This window comes from Gambusia affinis, linkage group LG09 (genome assembly GCF_019740435.1).
Source record: "Gambusia affinis linkage group LG09, SWU_Gaff_1.0, whole genome shotgun sequence".
NCBI classification, from domain to species: Eukaryota; Metazoa; Chordata; class Actinopteri; order Cyprinodontiformes; family Poeciliidae; genus Gambusia; species Gambusia affinis.
This window is the reverse complement of record NC_057876.1, coordinates 13,723,367-13,745,128: the sequence shown is the minus strand read 5'-3', so window position 1 is coordinate 13,745,128 and position 21,762 is coordinate 13,723,367. Positions and strand designations below refer to the sequence as shown.

Here is a 21,762-nt window from a genome sequence, read left to right as displayed (position 1 = left end):
GACAAATGAAGGTTTTGGCCTACTCAAAGCCTGTATTTAAATTTAAGAGCGATATGAGTATTCATGAAAGAAAATCATACCTTTGATACAAACTTCAGAAGTAGTAAAGGTTATTCAAGACTTGGACACATTATTCAAGTATGTGGAGCGCTGCATGGTATTGACAAATTGTTCCTTACAGAAATCCTTGTGTTGGCATGTGTAAGATGACACCCCATTGTATAATCCATTCCTCGTCTCCTTTAACATGAAGACAAATTCACGACCCTCAAAGCCTATTTTAAACTTGCAGGATGTTCTCTTTTTTTTAGGCTCAACAAACCCAATGGTGACATAAAACTTGGACTTCAGGTCCCACAAATCACAAACAAGCATATATATATGTAAACGCCCTCCCTGGTGGAACACAACACACCGGACACAGCTGCACCCCAGGAGGCTCAAGGCTGGAGCAGCAGGGGTTGGTTCAGCAATTCAACATTTTATTTAAGCTCACAGTTGTTGCCAATAAAGTTGGACACAGACTTCTGGGAACACTGAGTCCTGAAGCAGCACACTTGGCCCAGAATATGTGTGAATATGCGTATCGCAAGAGGTGAATTGGGGAATTTGAATTTATGTGAAGCAGCTGAGCTGTTTCAAATCTCATAAGCAGAACAACAAGAAGGCGGCACGGAAAATATCTCATCGAGGAATGAGAAATCCACTCACAGCAATAACTTACTTATTGCTGTGAGTAAGTTAACATTGTGCTGAATAGGTTGCAAAACAAAAAGAAGCACACATATTGTCAATTTGTCCATATGAAATGGTAGTTTAATTACAAAAAAAAAAAAAGGTTTGAGAGTAGATAGGAAAATAGAGGGAGCTAAATGCAGGACAATTACAGAAAAAACTATTAGAGACCACAAAAATCTTGAGACTCAGATCAAACCATGTTCATGTCTTGTAATGGCTCAGTCAAAGTCCAGATCTCATTTCAATTAGGAATGTGTGGCGAGGCTTTAAAATTGATGTCCATTGACTGTCTACAAAAACAAAAAATGTTGCAGAATAGCATAATATTTCACTAAAGATCCACAAAGCTACTGGAGACATACTTGCTGCTTTAACTGCAGTGAAATACTGTATTACAATGTAGTCCATTGTAATACGGACTACAATGACATAAAAAATGATTTACTGCAGTTAAGGGGGTTTTATTACCCCCTTAACAAACAATTAACAAACAGGTTAATTGTTTGTTCCCTTACAAACAATTAACCTAGGGATGCTAAACGTGAATACATGCCACACTTTTCACAATTTGGGTTGTGAAAAACTTTTGATAATATGTTTTTCTTTTCTTTATAGCTCAGTCGCTGCTCTAAATGATGTTGGCATCAATTATCTTTATCAGAAGAACATATTTTTTGCCATTTCCCGGGAAAATGGCTAAATCTACCAAAACTGTCCCAGCCATATTAATCTGCAAAAAGCTCAATTCATTTTATGAGCAATTTATTTTATGTTTTATGTATCGTCACTGAAGAAAAGATTGTCACTGTTGCTTTATTGAATTCTGCAGCTTATTTCCCTGTCTGTTGCTTTCCAGACATAATCGCATCTTCTCCTCTTTGTTCAGTCCGTCAGCTCGCTCCATTAGATTGATGAAGACGGCGAGCTTTCTGTATGCCAGTTGTTTCATTTCCCCTTTTCATTGGCTGCCTGGCAAGACTTGTGCTTCCCCAGCTAACTATTAAATAATGTGTTGTTTAATGAGATGCATATCATTACAGATCCTTGTCAGCAGTTCTGGGTGTTTATGAAAAGAAAAGTAGACAGACCCACACTGAGAACATCTTGATGTCTGAGGAAGGTCTTTGGATACAAGTCTAAGGTATCTGTCTTAATTTTAGTCAGTGTCAATTTCCTTCAAGTCTGGGGATCCTTAAAAAGCTGCACAGTAAAGGCTTATCTTTAAGAAAATAAAATATGAGGGCCATTGAGTTTGCAGGAGGCAGCTTAAGATCTATGGGCCCTGGAACATTATATAAAGTATAAAGACCTGGGGGCAATTTTTAATTTAGACCTTAGCTGTTTGCATGCTGTAATTTATCATCAGTAGGACCAATTACTTTCTGAAAGTGATCCAGAGCTTGTTTTCTGAATCATGCTTTTATGACTTGATCAGTTGCCGGTTTGATTATTGCAAATTATTTCACAATTACAACTACATCAAAACTCAGCAGTGGGAACATTTACAGAAATGAAAAAGAGAAAAAACATGATGATACCTGATAGCAAAGCTCTTTTGGACTCAGTCCATATTATTTGTTAAAGCTGTTTCTGTTGTGCAAACCTTCCAGGAGATTCAAGTCTTATTTCCACTCCCTGAAGAGTGTTCCCATTTTTAAAAGTAAACTGGAGACATGTTTTTCATTCCTACATTTTTTTGTGGATTGTAAATAAAATGGCTTTATTCTAATTCAACTTTTAAATAATTTTTTTGCTTTTATTTAGTAAAATAATTTTAATTGAAATCATTGTTCATTTCTCTGAACCCTTTATGTTTGGTCTACTTTTTTGTCTTTAAGCATTTCTCTTTATTTTGTTACATTCCAATATTGTAATTCCTTTATTTAATAACGGAAGTCTTCATATCCAATTTTACTAATGTGTCTTTCACTAATAGAATTGTTTTCTATCAAATGTTTTGTTCATTGCACTAACACATGTGAATACAGCAGTATGATTTAAACCAGCTTCTTTAGCAATGACCTTTTATTGCTTATTTTGTGGAGGGTGTTGATGACTATCTGTTGGAAAAGTGTCAACTCAGCAATCTTTTCCGTTGTCATAGAGATACCGACATTGTGGTTTTCTTTAAACAATGAGTGTATCTTATCTTACGTAATAACAAAACTTTTTGACTAACTGAATTTTGTTAGCTAAGAGCTAGAGATCAAGATAAACATAAATAAGTCAAAGTCAAGTCAATACTTGAAATATAAGTCTATGTAAAAATATATATCTGATATTAATTTCTTGACTTAAATTAACTTTACATGTTATTCGACTTTATTAATTTTTAAAAAAATTAAATCTTCATTTAGGTATCCTTGTAGCTGTTGGGTATAATATTGACACTTATTTATACTTTGCAATTCATGCATCTAGAATAATTTAGTAAATTAATATTTTTACCCATCTTATCTGAATGTTTACAATGTAAGTGAAAGCTCTTATCTTTCCAAGATGTCATCCGGTCATAGACAGAGTTGGCCTACATTGTGGCACCACTGCTGCCAGTCAACTCAGCAATCACCATGATGCTGGAACATCAATGAGGTCATCTCCCCCTTTTCCTTCACAGGTGTCACACTGCCACAGTTTGTGCTACAGATTAAATACAACGATTTAACCCTGCATAAATTAGATTAACAAATGACTTTAAACAACAACCAGTTCCTATAATGTTTATGACTATGGTGTGTTTATCGTGCTGATCTACCTCTGAGTAGACTGGAGCAGCAATTATCATCCCTGCTTCACAGTCTGGCCTGCAGACATGGAGGGAGACGGAGGGCGGGGGGAGAGCAGAGCTGGCTGCAAAAAGTGGGACAGAGCTGGCGCTCGTAGATTGAGGCATAATGCTGCCGTGAAAGCATCAAGTCTGTCCTGATGTGCAAGTTCTGCCCGTCGTGATTTTCCTTCGGCACAATGACCTCCCATCACATGCTATGTATAGCACACATTCCTGAATGACACCACACAAAGCCTGCAGCAGTTGAAGCGCACACGCGCTCACACACGGGGAACACAAGAACGAAAGCAAAACACCGAGCATCCATTTTTGTGTGTGACAGAACCAAAACAGTATACGGATCTGATTTATTTATTTTAAGAGCACCGATGTACAGATGAGGAGGATGGGGATAGGGATGTGGGGGACGCAGAACTCTGAAACGCTGTGAGCGCTCACATTGTATCATATCATGCATTAAATGAAGGCCCCCAGAACAGCGAAACGCATCGTTCCGGTCTAGTTGTGTTGCACATGAAGAACAAAATGTGACTTGATAGCTAAAGGATACGACTACAAAGACAGAGGGAGAGAAAAGACGGGGACCACCGTCCTACTATGGCTGTACATCGCCTACGCCCATTCAAAAATGTTTTACAACCCAGATCCTGACATCACCCTCCCCTCCGCCCACCTCCAATCCCCCCACAATGTGTGATCCGGCAGGATTTAGTCCGTGCGTTTCCAATGATTTCACTGCGCAGAGCAGAGCGTGTGTTTCCATTCCTGCTGCACCAACCATGTGTTAGCGAATGTGGCGATTTAAATATGGTTGATTGGTCAGCTAAGTGCTGCCCGTAATTCTGACTCATATTTAACACCTAACTGATCCGAGATGTGAGTACGAGTTCACCCATAAATGCTTTATAATGGTCATTATGGTTCCCATCAGACTGACCAAACATTAACTTAGACAGGTGGGCGCAACCGTGGACCCAATGTGGGCAGAACAAAGAGAAAAAAAAGGGGTCAGTGTTTCGTTGGCTCGTTGTAATCTTAATCGGATTTAAATCTCTCGTAACCCTGAGACACACCGGGTGTAACCCGCAGTCGGTGTGGAAGTGACCGTCAGTCGTGATCCGGTTCCTCGCCGTAAACGTTAAAACGAACGGCGAGGATTGGAGGCGATCGGTGCCGCCGGTGCGTCACATCCAGCCGAGCGCTCCCCTCCATCAGACAATAACACCGGGAAATACCGAGAAGACTCACCTCGTGGTCTGAGGAGAACACAGACAGACGGACCGGGGTGTGTGGAGGGGGGGCTTAATCCCCCTCCCGAAAAGATCGGTGATCCGGAGAATTTCAAAAGGGGGGTGAGAGGATGGTGGTTGATTGCGAGAAATCCACGGCGCCCAGCCGGAGCAGAGGATGAGTCTGGTGGTGGTGGTGGTGGCTATACGCTGGATGCTGTCATCGCGCTGGGACTGCTCTCTCGGCTTTAATCCGCGGCCCTGAGCTCAGAAATAACCCACCCCCTCCCTCTGTCAGCGTCTCTCCTCCCTGCCTCCATCCCTGTCTGTCCGGAGGACCCGCGCCCCTCCTTCACTAAAAGTAAAACCCAGAAAATAACAAGATTCATGCTGTTGGGAGAACTCAATACTTTTTAATCTGTAATGCTTATCTATGCAATATTATTCCCTCATATCTCCACCTTTTCATTAGTAAACAGTCTTTAAATATAGCGAAAACATATTCACGAATTAGCTAAGTTACATAATATTGAATAAAAATAAAGGCTTTGTTGAATTTAATAAGCTTTTTCCTGTAACGCGGTATTAATGTGTAATTGATGAATAAATAATGCCCTATTATTTATCAGTTGTATCTCTTACAAGATTAACTAAAATTACTGGAGACTATTTGCTTTTACTGTGCATACTGGAACCAGTTATTTGCATATAATATAAAAACCGCACAGACTTTTTTCTCAATATCAGACTAAACCTCTCATGTTTCAGTTCAGTTAAATTATTTCTATTTGATTAATCTTTTTTTCTCTTTTATGTTGTTTTTTTTCTTTCAAGTCGTTCTGACCATAATTTCCAAATGTCTGGCGATTAATTTGTTCAAGCAACGTGCATTCAAAAAATTCAGAAGTCATACAACTCAAACATGTGGAACAGAGATGAAAGTATTTTTGTGCAAAACAAAACTAAAAGCCTGACTGCAAGAGGAACACAGTTTCATTTGTATGTCTTGTATATTGCAGTTTTTAACACAAAGCTGTTTATATTACTCATTTTTCAGTTTTCACATGCACTCATAATGACACAGAGATATATAAAACTATGACTGAGGTAGGGAGCCACATGGCTCTGTGGTAGAGCAGGCCACAGTCATCAATGCTGTTGTCCTCGGTTGAATTCCCAGCCTCAGGTCATTTTTAGGAAGGCTTTCTATTCTCACTTTGCCTTTCCTACAGCTTCTGTTGAATAAAGGCCCTTGTTGCCATAAAAGCCTTTAAAAAGGTTGTCACTGAGGTGTTTGGTAATAATGATTATCATAATATTATAGGAAATGAGGAAAAACCTTCAAGGTTGCAAACATGTTCCCATCTTTGAAGTACGAAGGTGACTGCAACATGGTATGTTGATTTGCAGGAGGTACTAGAGTTCATTTTCAAATATATGGCATTGTGCAGAAAAAAACATTATGTGGACTTATTGAAGCAACATATCAAGACATTAGCCTGGAGGTTAAAGCTTATGGACAAGTGGGACTTGCATTTAAGCAAAGACCTAAATACACCTCTAAATAAGTTGCAAGTATTGTTTACAGACAACAAGGTCAATGTTTGGGAGTGGTCATAACAAAGCCAGAGATCTCGGTTCTAAAGGCCATTTGTGTAAAGTCTTCAAAAAATGTTGTGTGAGCAAAGTAATCTACAAACCTAAAATGCCACCACAGTATTATTATTATTATTTTTTAATTAATTTTGAAATAGTTTCAGATAAAATTTATTCTATTTTCTAAAAGAAAAATAATAAATTAACAAATTTCATTTTGTTTACAGTTAGGTAAGTTAATTTGTTTACATTTATAATGCTTTCCTGAGGTGGGGACAGGCGGAACCTTCGTTTGGAGGGGGCGTTGCTTCCAGGTTGGTTTTGGGATGGACTTCCGGTCTGCCCCAAAAGCAATCTGGATGCTAAAGGGCAGCGCTACGTTTCATTGCTGACTCCTGTTTATTTGTCCTCCAGGTCAGTATACGGTAAAGAAAAATACCAAAAGTACCTTGTAAAGATGTTTACGTATTAGTTGACCAAAATATATCGTTGAGTCAATGTTTTTAGGCACCATTTTGTTAGTTTTATCAGGTGAGGGTAATTTTGGCAACATGCCAGCTCGCTCTGAGGGCCCTTATATCCTAACTTCTCCATGTTGAGCTGTTATATCTTAAGGTTTCCATCTTGGGCCGTTATATTTTAACTTCTCCGTGTTTAAGAAGTTTAATTTTGCTTTCTTTGAATGATATTCATTTAAAATGCAGTAAAGCTTTGTGACAGTTAATTTGTCCTGTCTCGTGCACGTGGTTGTCTTCATCTGGGTCCCCACCCAGGTGTGAAGGTGTGAGGGGGCTGATGTGTGAGGTTCATTGTTTCCTGAGAAGACAAAGTTTATAAGACAGTGGCAATGTAAAACATTATTATGGTGTAATATAAAAGGTTTGTTTGTTAACAATTTAAATCTGTACTTCTTTCAAAGTACAGTTGGGAACTGAAGCCCCTTAGCTTTTTCTTGAATATGTTACCCTGCAACCTTGGAGGGCTGAGGGTAATGTGTGTGATGATCTTCCCTCAATGTGTGGTGCTGTGGTATAGAAAAGATGAGACACACACGTTGAGCTTCCGTCAGCATAACAGGAAGATTTATTCTTCTTCAGTACGATGAACATATTTTCAAATGTGTTTTTTTTTTTAGCAATTCAAATAAAAGTGCATGAATTAGTTTTTCAATATTGTAACATCCTTCACGACCTATGCTACACAGATAAAATATACTTTTATGTCCAAGCATCTTTCTTACAATAGTACCTTATCTGCCAGATAAATAGATACAGTACTGGAAAAAAAAAAGGTGCATCAAACCAGTTCAACATGAAATCAGTAGTGCTTCAGCCGTTTCTCAGCTAGCTTAATACATAGAAACCAAAGTCCGCTAGCATTAGCATACCCCAGCCTTCAGAACTGTATCCCGTTTTTTACACAATAATAATAATGCGATACACAAACTGGACAAAATGACTCAGTAGTCAACAACCGATTCAATAAACTCTTTAACTCCCAAAGGTCATCAATATGTATGTATAAAAATACATTTTTACTAACCTGTGGTATAGAAAAGATGAGACACACACGTTGAGCTTCCGTCAGCATAACAGGAAGATTTATTCTTCTTGTGTGCTCAGTCCTTTCTGTGTTTTATAAACATTAATGTTGTTTCCACATATCATCTCCAATGTCCGCTGGACTTCGGGTTGCTCCGTGTCAGCTGTTTGGGATTCCCTTCTGTAATTTCCCTTCAGAAAGCACGACGAGAATCCACTTGGCTACCTGTCACATTCAACTGGCTGCGTTAACGCTCCCAGTCGGGGAAAACCCCTGATTTAGATCGGAGCGGCCACAACGATCTACCGTAACACACCACACACTACAGGATGATCACAAGCGACAATGTTAGAACGATCAAAGTTCTAAGATTGTCTTAAATGGAAAATGTAGGTGTGAACTAACGTGTAGTGTGAACTTTTGCATCAGGTAGTAGGATGTGCCCATCTTCTCTATTTAAATCTAATGATTACTGAAGGGCAATATAGTATACAGACTTCATAATCTGCACTCTTTTGGTTGAATGCAGTATTTATTTACACTTTGGTGTTTTTATTCAAGTACATTTTTGTTAGAAGAGACTGAGAATCCATTTTATTTTTGTTTTTGGTTGTTTTGTTTATTTTATCAGTTCCAGTGTTAAGTGTTGTTTTGAAAATAAAGTGTGTCTATCTTTGGCAGGAAATCGCATGCCTTATTATGTCAATTCCATTAAATCAGTGTACAAAGGTCTTCAAACAATACTATCGTCTATCACAATAGCTGAGACAATTAATCGCTTAGCAAAATTTGCTATTGTGACAGGCCTACTTCTGACTATGGACCACTGACAACAAAATCTAGAATGCTAAATAATATTAATAAGAGACTACACATTTTACTCAAACCCACACAAAAGCTACTCTCGAATAGATGACCTATTCATAACTCAGCAGCATATACATAAAGTAGTAAAATGTAACATAGAAAACATAACTATAAGTGACCATGCAACTTTAAGCACAAGTGAGGAACCCTGTTTCAGATACAGGAGAATGAATGTCTCAATCATTTCTGCAACAGACTGGCGACCTGTCCAGGGTGTACCCCGCCTCTCGCCCGGAATGTAGCTGGAGATAGGCACCAGCAACCCTCCCGACCCCACAAGGGACAAGGATGAACAGAAAATGGATGGATGGAAATCAAGGAGTCCCTTAAGGAATACTTTGAAATAAATGATAATGGGGAATCGGCGCCTGTACGTTGGGGTTTACCCTGGTGAACGAGAGGGTAGCCTCCCTCCGCCTACGGATGGGGGGACGGGTCCGGACTGTCGTTTGTGTTTACGGCCGAACAACAGTTCAGATTACCTACCCCTCTTGGAGTCCCCAGAGGGGGTACTGGAGAGTGCTCCTCCTGGGGACTCCCTTGTTCTGCTGGGGGACTTCAACGCTCACGTGGGCAATGACAGTGAGGCCTGGAGGGGCATGGTTGGCAGTGTTTTCTTCATGTATCTGTACTATACTTAAGTATATTTAATAATGGATACTTTCGACTTTTACTCCACTACATTTTACAGTAAGTATCTGTACTTTCTACTTCAACTACATTTCTACAAAACCGTCGCGTTAGTCCTTACATCCAAGTCGCATTGCACTTTTTTTTTCATTAAAATGTGACGTTCAGGCGCTGTAAAATTCAAGCAATAACGTGACCTACTAATTACGTGTGTCGGTTGTCACCCATCACCTCCTCCTTTCACTGGCACGCGGAGCTCCAAGACATTCGCAGTGCTTTCCACTAAGCGGGAGATGATGTCTGTCTAATCGTCAGTAATAGAATTTCGCTGCATAAATAATAAGATTTGGCGACATGTAAAATCAGCAGCGTTTCACTTTCACAGACGGTGGGGACTAAGTCCAACTTTTAGCGTCACTTGGAAAGGAAGCTTAAAGAAAGGTAAGCTATGTGGACGTGATGCTAGCAACAACACTGCTACGTGGCTTCTTGGTTGCATGTCCTCCCTCATCCACCTTCTTTCCATCCCCTTTCTGTTGGATTTCTTTCAAAATAAATGCCATTAGTGGCAAAAAAAAAGAAAAAAAAGTGAAGTTCATGTTATGTTAGGACAGGAGACAAGATGTTTCCATCCCTGAAATTATGATGCATAGAATCACATACCTAAATCTAAACTGTCACAGAGTAAACACAATAAAAACACGCTTTTTCTGTGGTATTGTTAATTAAAATGGCACATATTTCATGTATTAAAATTAAATGTGATAGGTACACTTAATGATGTTTTATTAGAGGTTAAGTAATGCATTCAGGAAGTACTTTTACTTTTAATACTTAAGTATTTTTAAAAGCCAGTACTTTTTTACTTTTACTAGAATACATTTTTGTCTGTGTATTTGCACTTTTACTTAAGTACATTTTTTAGTAGTTAATATACTGTGTGCACCGTAGGAGGGCAGTGACGCTCTCAGAAAAAGAAAATGGGGACAAGTTTGTCCTTCTGTGCGCACCGTACCGCTCGGTGTCCTTGTTTCCGGTTGTGCATTTCCGTTTCACGTGAAGGGAGAAGAAGGTGAAACTTTCAACCAGATAATACATCTGAGGCAAAACCGCAACAAAAATGTTTAAACTTGAAGGACTGGGGCCTAAAATGGACCCAGAGGAGATGAAGAGAAAAATGCGGGAAGACGTCATCTACTCGTTACGAAATTTCCTCATTTACGTCGCTCTGCTCAGAGCCAGTGAGTACAGACAAAAATGGCATTGAAAATCCGCTTATTTAAGTTTCTAAGTAATATTTAATCAAAAAGCAGAGTATTTTACCAGGTTTTGACCTGCATGATATTGGAAAAACATGCGACTGTGACATTATTGTTAAATATTTCGATGAGTTTAAGAATTTGAACCCACATTTTTCTAGCTCTTAACATTTAATGACGTCCCTACCACTCTAGCTACTTAGTAAGATCTACAGACACGACACATACAAGAAATCTGAATATTATTGAAAAGTTAATTTATTTCAGTTACTCAGGTCAATAATTGAAACTGAGTATATGCAGATTAACGACTAATGTTTTCGGCCTTTGTTACTGTTATAATTTTCCTTTCACAGCTAATGAAAACATGACATTTAAGATTAAAATATTACATCAAACCACTGTTAAAAATTATTATAAAAAAAGCAATTTTTAACACAGAAATATGGACTCGGTGAAAAGTATGTCTAGTACCTGTTAAAAGTTATTTTCCAAAAGGCACTTTAAATCTAACAAATGAGCCTCATCAGAACCCATATCCTTGTTTCTTGAATATGACCGTTTGGTGTGGGCATAGAAGAGGAAAAATTAATTTTGTCATGTATACTGTCCGTAAACATAATTCGAATGCATTGCACCAGAAATATAAGTTTCCTAATGTTGCTTTCAAGCAGTCCTTTGCAATTGTGAAATTACACACTTAACTTGTGTTATTTGTTATATTGTGCAGGTGTGTTTCCATCATTCTGATGTTTATAGATTAACACAACTGTAACAAGCTGATATTTTTTCCTTGACTAAAATATGTCAAACAAGGCAAATCTATTGGCCAGCAAAGAAACTGGCTGCCAGTTGGTTGGCAGGGTGCAGCATCGAGTGGGAGAAGGGTAGCCCCACATTACTCTTTGCTGCACAAAGCTGGTAAAACTCCATTCTCTTTCCAGTACGTCTGATATTTCATTACAAAGGTTTTAAGCCACAGGAGCAGCAGTTTTTAAACTAAGATTTTAGTTAGTTTCTGACTAACTAAAATGCTAGTTAGTTTTGAATTAGTTAGTTATGTATTTTTTATATATTAAAATACAAATAGCTTTGTATTTTTTGACGGCAGTAACCATCCCAACCTAAATCCAGGGAAGCTCTATTCCTGCCAGATATCTTTCATTAACGATAGATGGAGTCTGTCTGCTGCGTAGTTCTTCTCCGGCTTATGTCGTGCTTTTATATTTTGTCGTTTTTGTTTATGTCTTATGCTTCTTGTGTTCACAGCCCCATATGTGTTAAAGAAACTGGACAGCATTTGAGTCGAGTTCCCTGGTCCATGCCCCCATCCACAGTTTTCTACATCAGACATGGCGAGGACCTCCTCATGAAGCCAGCTCGGCCCCTTCCTGGATCTCTGGAAAACCACCAATGTTTTTCTTTGGCTTCATCTGAGACTCTTGCTGTTCTCATGTTCAGTTTGTGAACTTTAGTCTTATTTTTTTAAGTTTAAACAATATGTAAGCTTTGTCTTTTAGTAATGTGTGATTATTCAACAAATAAACTATTTGTTTATTTGATTTTGTCAATTTAAAAGTGTGAAATTAATTATTGCAGTTATGTAATACTGAATAGAAGTTATGAATTTATATTGTGCTTCCCTTGTTTTACTGACCAGTCATACATTTTCATAATGTCCCTTAGGAAGTTGCATCTGCAGTGCACACTAAATAGCCATCTACATGATCCTAGTATAATTCTGGTTGGATATTAAACACTGTTTCTGTTAGGTTTAGTAGAGTTCATTTAAATTTGTTTTTTCCCACACACCCAGTTTCCAAGCATAGATCATGAAGTAAGGATCATTCTACAAGCTCAGTTTAACGTAATCCTTTTCATAAACCTCTTGTGATGTGTGTTTGCAATCAGATAAAAACGGCCATTTGTGTGAAAGGTTCACCAGTCTGACCCAAATTGTCATCCTCATAAGAAAGAGCCTTGTTTAGGATGGTCAGAAACTACCAGAGCTCAAGTCTGACCAACTGGAAGATCCCAAAATATTGGCATCCGCAGTTAACTAACCCAGTTTATTAGTAACATGGATTGAGAAGGTGCCAAACAAGAAGAAAGTCACAGCCATCAAGATTCAAATTTGCTGATGCTCTCGTGGACAACCAAATATCTGCTGATAAAGTTTTATAGTTGAATTATTCTTTCATTTATTTGATAGCAAAACTAGTTTTATGGTTCTACCATTTCTGATAAAGAATCCATTTATGGTCAGATTTACTCCAGGAGTTTGCCTGCTATTTTCTTTGAAACTTAAGGGACAGAGGGCTGCACAGTGGCGCAATTGGTAGAGCTGTTGCCTTGCAGAAAGAAGGTCCTGGGTTCGATTCCCGGCCCGGTGTCTTTCTGCATGGAGTTTGCATGTTCTCCCTGTGCATGCATGGGTTCTCTCTGGTTTCTCTGGCTTCCTCCCACAGTCCAGAAACGTGACTGTCAGGTTAATTGGTCTCTCTAAATTCTCCCTAGGTGTGTCCTGTATGTCTCTGTGTTGCCCTGACTGGCGACCTGTCCAGGGTGTACCCCGCCTCTCGCCTGGAATGTAGCTGGAGATAGGCACCAGCAACCCTCCTGACCCCACTAAGGGACAAGGGTGAACAGAAAATGGATGGATGGACTTAAGGGACATATTAAAATATTACTGTAGATTTCTGCAAATATATTGCGCTTGACCACACAAGTGTAAAAATTTCACATTTTCATCATTGCATATTTCTTGAGTTAGATCTTTTTTTCTTCTATTTTTAGAATTTTAATTTTGTTTATTTAATCTTTTTTTTTTTTACCTTTTTTGCCATTTGAAAGTAGATTTTTTTTCTACCCGATGTTGTACTTCCCCAAGTTTACCACTTGGGGGCGGTGGTGTTGCTGGAAGAGTCAATGAATGAGACTGCAAAAGGACGGGAGGCTCAGACAATGGATGCGATTATGTGAGTGCTCTGGATTAAGTAGCGATGTTATCACAAAGAGGCATGGGACTTGACATAAACCGAATGTTTCAGCAGCAGCAGCGGAGAGAAATGTGCTGACACTGACTTTTTTTCTATTTTTTGGTGGTAAAGCTCGCGTCTGCACCACATCCCTCCGTGTTATTGTTGATCCAGGCCCGCCCATACTCCACAGCATCTCCGGGAAAGCCGAGGACAATACTTATCTATTCATTACAAGATAGGAAGGTGAGTCTGCTGAGGAAGAAGGAAGAGATGTGGACAATATTAGTAACCTGCGTATAAATATTGTTTCTATAAAGCAACGGATGCTCGAATATTCTTAATTAAGAAGCTCCATTTGCTGTGATGGACTTTCCAGGACATTTCCAGCATATTTTCAAACAGCTCAACCACCAGCGCCTGCATGGCCAACTATGTGACTGTGTGGTGGTGGTTGGTGGTCAGAGCTTCCAGGCCCACTGCTCCATCCTGGCTGCCAGCAGCTCTCACTTCAGGGCTCTCCTCAGCTCCATTGATGAGGGCTCAGGAGCTCAAGGAGAAGGAGCCCGCCATGTGTTGGAGCTGGATCCGGAGGTTGTGACACCAGAGGCCTTCTCCACCCTCCTGGACATGATCTACACCTCCTCCCTTTCCTTAGGGGCCTCCAATGACATGGACGTGTTGTTGGCTGCATCCCATCTCCACCTCAATGCCGTGGTCAAAGCCTGCAAACTGCACTTGTCCAGGAAAAACTTTCCTGCCTCAGCACCTAAAGGCTGGAGGTCAGTGCAGCATCACCAGCTGCAGCAAAGTCTGTGCTCTCAGGGGAAAACCGTTCCACAGCATCTGGTAACCTCAGCCACAGAGGAAGACTCTGAGATAGAAGATATGGGAATGGAGGTGAGTCAATCTGGAGAGGATGAAAGCCAAGGCATGGAGAGGAATGAACAATTCACAGCACAATTTTTGAGACAAAAACGAAAGTCAGATGAGGAGCTCCTTGGTGACAAGAAGAGGATGTTTAACTACAAAGAGTGTTCACCCACTGTGACCAGGAGCACAGAGGAAAGAGGAGAACATCTTTCATCATCAGGCTGCCTGAAGACGACTGGCAGGCAATGGGACAACCGAGGTGACGATGAAGATGAGGAGGAAGAAAAATATGAGGCAACCAAGGGAGAGTTGGAAGAAATCCAGCTGCCGTCTCAGTCAGACAGCAGCACAGGAGGGGCCGGAGTGTGGAAAAAGGCTGATGATACAGATGGAGACACTGGGGTTAAAGTTCAAGTTGGAGAAGAGGAGCAGGATGAACCAAAGATACTGATTGAGGTGAAAATGGAAAATATGAGCTCCTACTCCAATGATTTAGACACAATACCAAACAACTCTCCTCCATCACCACTAGAGGCGCAAATTGGTGATGAAAAAATGAACATGGCTCACCCAGCAGAGGCTGATGGTGTAACGTTATCATCACAGCTGTGCACAGATGTTCACACAGATACGTTGACAGGCTCTGGAGATCTTGGTGGGGACACAGTGGACGGTGAAGGCCTGGACAGCTTCTCTGAACTTGCCTTTTCCTGCTTTCTCAATCCCAGCAGTGAAAGTGTAATGGGAGCTTTGGGGGAAGAAGATACTCTAGCTAGTTTGACAGCTGCTGCTACTGCTGCTGCTGCCGCCAGTGATGCTCCTACAGTTCCTGGAGATGCAACGACACGGAGTCAAATGGCAGAAGAAGCAAGTACGTCTTCTGTCCAGCCTTCCGACTCTTCATCATCTCTTGTTTTTCCAGTAACCCCTGTCCCTTTGCAGCAGATTCTCCCAACTCAGAGCTCTGGATTCAGTGATACAATCATCCTCCAACCCAATCAGAACTCCTTGGCAGGGTTCTTGAGCGGCATCAGACCAAGTCTCAGCCTGGACGCCTCGCTCGTCCAACCCTCGAGGGCCGGAAAAAGCTCTGGGGCTCCGACTTTCCGTCGCATCGCCCCCAAAGTATTGCCTGGATCAGAAACTTGCACAGACACTCCCTCTGGAACAGCAGGTGATGGTACAGATAGGCCAAGCCTGACTAGAGCTTCTGAGGATGTACTCTCAAAGTGCAAGAAAGCTGCTGCTGAGGACCACGTGCTGCTGGTGGAAGGGGAAAAGAAATACGCCTGCAAGATCTGCTGCAAGACCTTCATGAACCTGACGGACTGTAAGAAGCACATTCGCGTCCACACTGGAGAGAAGCCCTATCCTTGTCCAAAGTGCGGCAAGCGCTTCAGCCAGTCCTCCCACCTCTATAAACACTCAAAAAACACCTGCATGAATTTTAAAGATGATCAGGCCTTCTCAGACTCTCTGCTTTAATCTGTGCAAAAAACACAATTTGGTCAAAGTCATGAACGTTTATCATACTGAACTCGTAAAATTCTTAACTTTATCTGATATGAAATAAAATAAATTCATGTCTTTTCCTGTTCTACACTGTATGATTTCCTGTTGTGGTTCTTATAAATTAAGGCAATGATGTAAAGATGCTATGAAGACACCATGACTCAGACCAGAAGAAGTGAAAAAAAAAACTGAAAGTAGAAATGTTGTATTTGGTCATCTTTTAATTTTATGACTTAATTAGATGGTAAAGCACCAATTTTGTACATTTAAATGACAGTTAAGTTCTTTTCTTCAAAAAATGATCTCTTTATGCAGAGCAGGAGTGTTTTTATGTTTAGTAAGTGCCGATCTGCAACATCAATGTCTGAATAAAGTACTGATCACCATGTACATGCTCATTTTTATAAGAAACACATTCTTAACAAGATAGTAAAACATTACTTCTATATTATTTCAGATGGTGTGATGAAAGATCTGTACTATCTTTAAAAAAATAATAGTAAGATTCTGATTAGACACAGAGGGTGTACTTAACCTTCTTTCGAAGAACTTTACTACATGTATTAGTGTGACAAAATCCAATTCTTAAGGTGCTAGAACATGTCTAGACTGTATTAGTTCTCCCACGACTATTTTCTACCTCACTGTACAGTTTTCATTTTATCTTCATGAAGCAGCAGTAGGCACGGCGGTTCCTTTTCACTGTCTACAAGCGGAGTTCGCTCGGCATGTCCAAGCCCTGCAAACCTCCCAGCAGGTTCTGAACAGTCAGTGCTGACATGACGCCTCTGGTGGAGTAAGTGGCACTGCCTATGTGAGGTAACACAACTGCACAAGGAAAAGGGGACAGAAGGAAAAGGCCAATCATTTACATTTTTGCTTATAAAAGTGGAATACAACTGCCTTTGCAAACCATAAACTTCAGTGCATTTTGTGGAGATTTTATTTGACTGACCGACACCAAGTAGTGCAGAATTGTAAAGTGGAAATAATATTATTTATTTATGCTGTTTTTAAAATTCTTTACAAATAAAAACCTGAAAAGTGTAGCATGTATGTATTCAGCCTGCCTGATTCAATACCTAAATAGAAGCGCCTTTGCTGCAATTACAGCTGCAGGCCTCAAGCTTACAGCACAAACTCAGGCAGACTGAACAAAGAGCATTTGTGCAAATCGATTTTTAAATAAGATAGATTTAGATTTAGGTCTGACTGAACCATTTTAATACATGAAGATGTGGTCTCAAGATCTGCCTTGAGACCACATTTTCAAAGTCTCGATTTAGCTGTTTTTTCTGTGTTGTCTCAGATGTTTTGGTTTCTGAATTTTTCTCAAGACAAGAAAAGCCCACAGTAACACGAGCCTTTTTTGCTGCAACTTAGTGTGAAACTACTAGCTGTGTTGTGAGAAGATAAAAGGAATGAGAAAACAAGAGGGAGAAATATTTTCCAGTGCAACTGTACAGATATTTTTCTGTCTATTCCACTAATCTGGAGCTTGCTTGTAGGTTACCTTGATACTGAGCTGCCACTGGCAGATTTTCTTCAAATGTTTTCTGCAACACCTACAACAGTTTTCTAAATGGTCTCTAATTGGTTTAGTTTTGGTCTCTATCCCCTGTGTTCTTGTCTTGACTCCAGCTCCAGACTAGGGTCATTGTGCTTCCCTCTCCAAAGTCTTATACAGTCTCTTCCAGACATTCATCTTTCAGGATTTCTCTGTATTTATCTCCATTCATAAACTCTGATCAGCCTCCCAACAGTATGATGCTGCCACCACCATATTTCTCCTTAAGGGTGATGTGGAGTGTTAATTTGTCCCACATTTAGTGTGCAATCCCTTGTGTTGCTGTGTTACCTTAAATCCCACAAAAATGCAATGAAATTTGTGGTGACAAAATGTGAAAAACTTCACGGGGTATAAATGCTTTTGTACTTACCACAGTTTTTCAGGGTAAGAAGCGGGTGGTTTGTTGGGAGAGGCTCAGGTGTTGTAACATCCAGTCCGGCTGCAGCTATCTGTCCGCTTTTAAGAACCTCATACAAATCTTCCTGGTTCACCACAGCTCCTCTAAAACAAAGAACTACTTACATCGCCATCCCCATGTAGTGCAGCAGCAAAGATACCAGAGGGCGGCCTGCATCTGCATGCCTGGCTCTCATGTGCAATCTTTGAGTGTCTACCTGCTTGAGTTGATGAACACTGCAGTTTTTTTCATCTTGCTGAAAAATGCCTTGTCACATAGGCCCTGAGTTTCTGGTGTCAGTGAGCAGGAAACCACAACGAAATCACTCTCTGACACAAGCGTATCCAGGGGAACTGCTCAACAAAAAGGAGACGGAAATAAATGTGAAACGCAGATGATCGAATGCACAAATTAATTTTTAAACTAATCCTTTGTACTATAGTTAAAAGTTTAACTTTGCGCTGCCATTTCCTCCTCACCAGACTTTCCAGAATTCCCACTTTCACTTTGTATCATTTCCAATGGTTTTCTTACCAAACTCTCCGTTCACCTTTGCAGCGTGGGCTTTAGCAGTCCTTCCAGTATACAACAGTCTCTTAACCCCAAAAGGAAGGAGTCTCTGAGCTATGGCCATACCTGATCACAAATATTCAACCAAACATATCATGTTTTACAAGGTCAAGTCATATAACACCGTGTTGTTTGAATGACACAGAATCTGTCACGTAGATCTTGAGTTTCCAAGCAGCAACAGAAAAACAAACCAATGCGTCCCAGTCCAATGACTCCCACAGTGCTGCCCGACAGGCCGTAACCGCACAACCAGAGAGGTTTCCATGAGCTCCAGCCACCACTAAGACAAAGAAAAACACCTTTATCTAATAAGAATGTAAATTCAAGCAGTTGCTGCCATTTTGGGTTAAAAAGTAACAGAAACACTAATAAGAAAAGTAATTAGTATAAATGAGTAACTCAATGAGTCTAACTTTTTGACCTCCTCCACTCCCTCTGGTAACCGGCGAGCAGTGGCCAGGAGCAGAGCCACGGTCAGCTCTGCGGTGGCGTCAGTCAGGACATCCGGAGTGTATCCGACACGTATGCCGCTGTTAAAAGGGGCAAACAAAAGTTTTTATAGCTGAGAAAGCATGAAGCATTTCCTTTCAGTGTATTGGTTTCATTTACTGAAGCTCACCGCTTTTTGATCTCGTCTAGAGCCAAGTGGTCGAATCCCACAGACATGGTGCTGATTACTTTAAGGTTTGGCCCTAAAATCAGACAGGGAGCAGCTGAAATGTTGTGCAGACTTTGTTTTAAGACTGGATCAGAGAAAAAAAAATGACTCAATTCTTCAATAAGTTACAGTGCCTTGTGAGTGTACTCATAGCCCTATATGGGTGTTTTGGGGGAAGTCTGAAATGAAGCAGCACACAAATGTGAAGTGGAAGGAAGAGAAAACATGATTTCAAAAGTTGTTGTTTTTTCTTATCTAAAAATGTGTCATACATTTGCATAGATCTACTCTGATACCGCTGAATAAAACACAGTGCAACCAGTTCTCTCCAGTTGTTACCTAACTAGTCAACAGAGCTTGAAATTTCCTAACACTGGAAACTAACACTGCAGGTCGCTGTGAAAAGATCATCCACACTGTGAAACGTAGAAGTGGCAGAATCATGCAACGGGAATGTTTTTCTGAAACATTCACACCACCTTTTCGCTTGGAAATCCTTTTTAAAAACAAGGTTTTTTTTCCTACCACTTTGTGTTGCTCAGTCACATATAATTTATTTAAGTACATTGGGGTTTGTGGCTGTAACATGGTGAATAGTTTGAACTGTATGGACACTTCTTCAAGGCAATGCAAATGAAACAGAGTTACTGACATCTGGCACCATGATAAACTAACCCACTTAGTTCAAGGAAATGAACAATGCAGTTCTATTTTTGAAGAAAAAATAATCTGTAAACATAAAAAGGGTCCCACTTGTTTGCATTTCTAAAAGAAATTCAAACAATTACTCTTTTGTTTTGCATTGATTGTTCTTTTAATGCTTTAGTTAGATTTTTCAACCAATTCTCAGCAACAACCATATGGGTCAGTCTAACTTGTAAGTTTAGCTATATTTAGCTATGTTTAGGTGCACTAATTTTGCTTTTGAGTAATAGCAAAAACCATATAATATTAATAAAAGACATCATTTGTGGTTAACAAACATTTAAAGAGCTACAAAGGATCCATGGGATGTACTGTGGGTATCATGTCACACAAATGTATTATTCTAAGATGCATTTGGATAGTTGCTTAGATTAGTTAAGTAGGATGACTGCATGGTCTTGCTATCAGAGCGATGCCTACCTGCAGCATCCAGAACTTCAGCATCGATCTTGTCTGACAGCAAACACAGAAGACCATGAGCTCCCTGGACTCCTTTGAGAAGCTCTGCCCTCGGGACAGGCTCATCTGAGTCCCACTGAGACACCTCACATCTGTTTGAGTGGAGACAGAAATGAACGAAAAAATGACAATGGGATTTATTTGCCGCTACTACAAACTAAATGAACACAGACAATGAGTTGACAATCATCTCGTATGAAAGCATTGCAAACATGTTGAAGTTTTATGTAACTTAGGGTCAAATGATCTCAATAAACATGAGCGCTAACTAGCAGGTTTTTAGTTTATTATGCTGTTTATTCATTGAGACTGCTATAAAACTCTTCTTACACTCCAGTCGCTCCTGAAAGGATCTTCATTCCCTCTTCAGGGATGCGCCTCGTTATGAAAACCTTCATCAGTTCTCTCACTACTTTCATTACAGTTCAACAACACAGATTATCTGAACTCTCTTTCGGGTAGAAAACGACCTATTGTTGCAGCTTTAAAACTGTCTAACCTTGAGTCAGCTGCACCACTTCTTCGGTAGGCGGGCACGACACAGGAAGTGCCCGATTTTATGCTTAGTGCGCATGCGCAGAGTCCCGTGGCAGCAAATCGCTTCCCCTTTAGTTCAGTGTGTGAAGTGTGTGAGAAGAAAAAGAGAACCTCTTGATTATTACAGAAAACGCTGTATTAATGCAAAGCACAACACAGTGTCAGGCGGAAAACGACCTGTACTTGAGCTCATGAGAGTAGAAAACGCTTGCGCAATTTCCGAAACATAATATTCAGACAGAAATCAAACTACCTTAATCAGTGTGGCATAGATATCCAGTAGCCTACATGTAGATTACAGCAAGTTAGTTAACGACGTTCTTTTACATAAACATAATTGGCTATTTTGTACTTATAGATAGTTGTAATGACAAGTACATATTTATGTCTTTCTTACGTTTAAATATGTTTTCGATTGTTTGATCGTTTATGTTTTTTTATTATTTCATATTGAAGATTTCTTTATTAGTTCTAATGGGTCTCCAGGCCATTATGTTAGACGTTTTCAATAATTATGTACTTTTTATTGTATTTTTGTAGCAATAATAATAATAATAATAATAATAATAATAATAATAATAATAATAATAATAATAATAATAATAATAATAATAATAATAAACATGGGTCATCTGCGTTAATATAAATGTTATATTATATTGTTAAACTCAATCATTCTTGTGGACTTTTGCTGTTAGTAAGTTCCTTATCATTCACGCCTTTCCCTATATGAAACACGATGGTGGCAGCATCGTGCTGAGGATATATTTTGTCTTGAGCACAGGGTGAAATTCCTGAACTGAATCCAATATGTGACTGGTGCTCGCTATCAAATCTGGCAGATGGCAAAG

At 39.8% G+C, this 21,762-nt stretch overlaps 4 protein-coding genes across 5 annotated transcripts in view; 2 read left to right on the top strand and 2 right to left on the bottom strand.

The window, feature by feature from the left end:
• frmpd1b (FERM and PDZ domain containing 1b) overlaps positions 1-5,088 on the bottom strand; it is a 30,328-nt gene extending 25,240 nt beyond the window's left edge. For both annotated transcript variants that reach the window (XM_044128126.1, XM_044128127.1), the window contains exon 1: positions 4,775-5,088. The gene's annotated coding sequence lies outside the window, so the exon portion shown is untranslated. The remainder of the gene's footprint in view (positions 1-4,774) is intronic.
• A 5,304-nt stretch (positions 5,089-10,392) lies between these two features.
• On the top strand, positions 10,393-12,211 carry tomm5 (translocase of outer mitochondrial membrane 5 homolog (yeast)). The gene is made up of 2 exons (XM_044128125.1): positions 10,393-10,631; positions 11,919-12,211. Exons 1-2 carry the CDS (start codon positions 10,511-10,513, stop codon positions 11,951-11,953), a joined length of 156 nt encoding a protein of 51 aa, XP_043984060.1. The 5' UTR covers positions 10,393-10,510; the 3' UTR covers positions 11,954-12,211.
• A 1,040-nt stretch (positions 12,212-13,251) lies between these two features.
• On the top strand, positions 13,252-16,066 carry LOC122837635 (zinc finger and BTB domain-containing protein 5-like). Its single transcript, XM_044128123.1, has 2 exons — positions 13,252-13,627; positions 13,760-16,066. The coding sequence occupies exon 2, from the start codon at positions 13,994-13,996 to the stop codon at positions 15,983-15,985; it is 1,992 nt and encodes a 663-aa protein (XP_043984058.1). The 5' UTR covers positions 13,252-13,627; positions 13,760-13,993; the 3' UTR covers positions 15,986-16,066.
• Positions 16,067-16,213: 147 nt separating this feature from the next.
• grhpra (glyoxylate reductase/hydroxypyruvate reductase a) lies at positions 16,214-20,960 on the bottom strand. Its single transcript, XM_044128124.1, has 9 exons — positions 20,705-20,960; positions 20,336-20,466; positions 19,172-19,244; positions 18,966-19,082; positions 18,744-18,832; positions 18,514-18,615; positions 18,197-18,332; positions 17,953-18,083; positions 16,214-16,840 (listed from the first exon to the last, which is right to left on the bottom strand). Exons 1-9 carry the CDS (start codon positions 20,791-20,793, stop codon positions 16,719-16,721), a joined length of 990 nt encoding a protein of 329 aa, XP_043984059.1. The 5' UTR covers positions 20,794-20,960; the 3' UTR covers positions 16,214-16,718.
• Positions 20,961-21,762: the final 802 nt, after the last annotated feature.

Excerpts from the sequence above, each read along its gene's own strand:
- grhpra (XM_044128124.1), bottom strand. The coding sequence starts at position 20,793 with ATGAAAGTAGTGAGAGAACTGATGAAGGTTTTCATAACGAGGCGCATC. Across the intron at positions 19,245-20,335 it reads TGAAGTTCTGGATGCTGCAG|GGCCAAACCTTAAAGTAATC; the intron begins GTAGGCATCGCT and ends GTCTGATTTTAG. Across the intron at positions 19,083-19,171 it reads CTAGACGAGATCAAAAAGCG|CGGCATACGTGTCGGATACA; the intron begins GTGAGCTTCAGT and ends CCCTTTTAACAG.
- tomm5 (XM_044128125.1), top strand. The coding sequence starts at position 10,511 with ATGTTTAAACTTGAAGGACTGGGGCCTAAAATGGACCCAGAGGAGATG. Across the intron at positions 10,632-11,918 it reads CGTCGCTCTGCTCAGAGCCA|CCCCATATGTGTTAAAGAAA; the intron begins GTGAGTACAGAC and ends TTGTGTTCACAG.
- LOC122837635 (XM_044128123.1), top strand. The coding sequence starts at position 13,994 with ATGGACTTTCCAGGACATTTCCAGCATATTTTCAAACAGCTCAACCAC.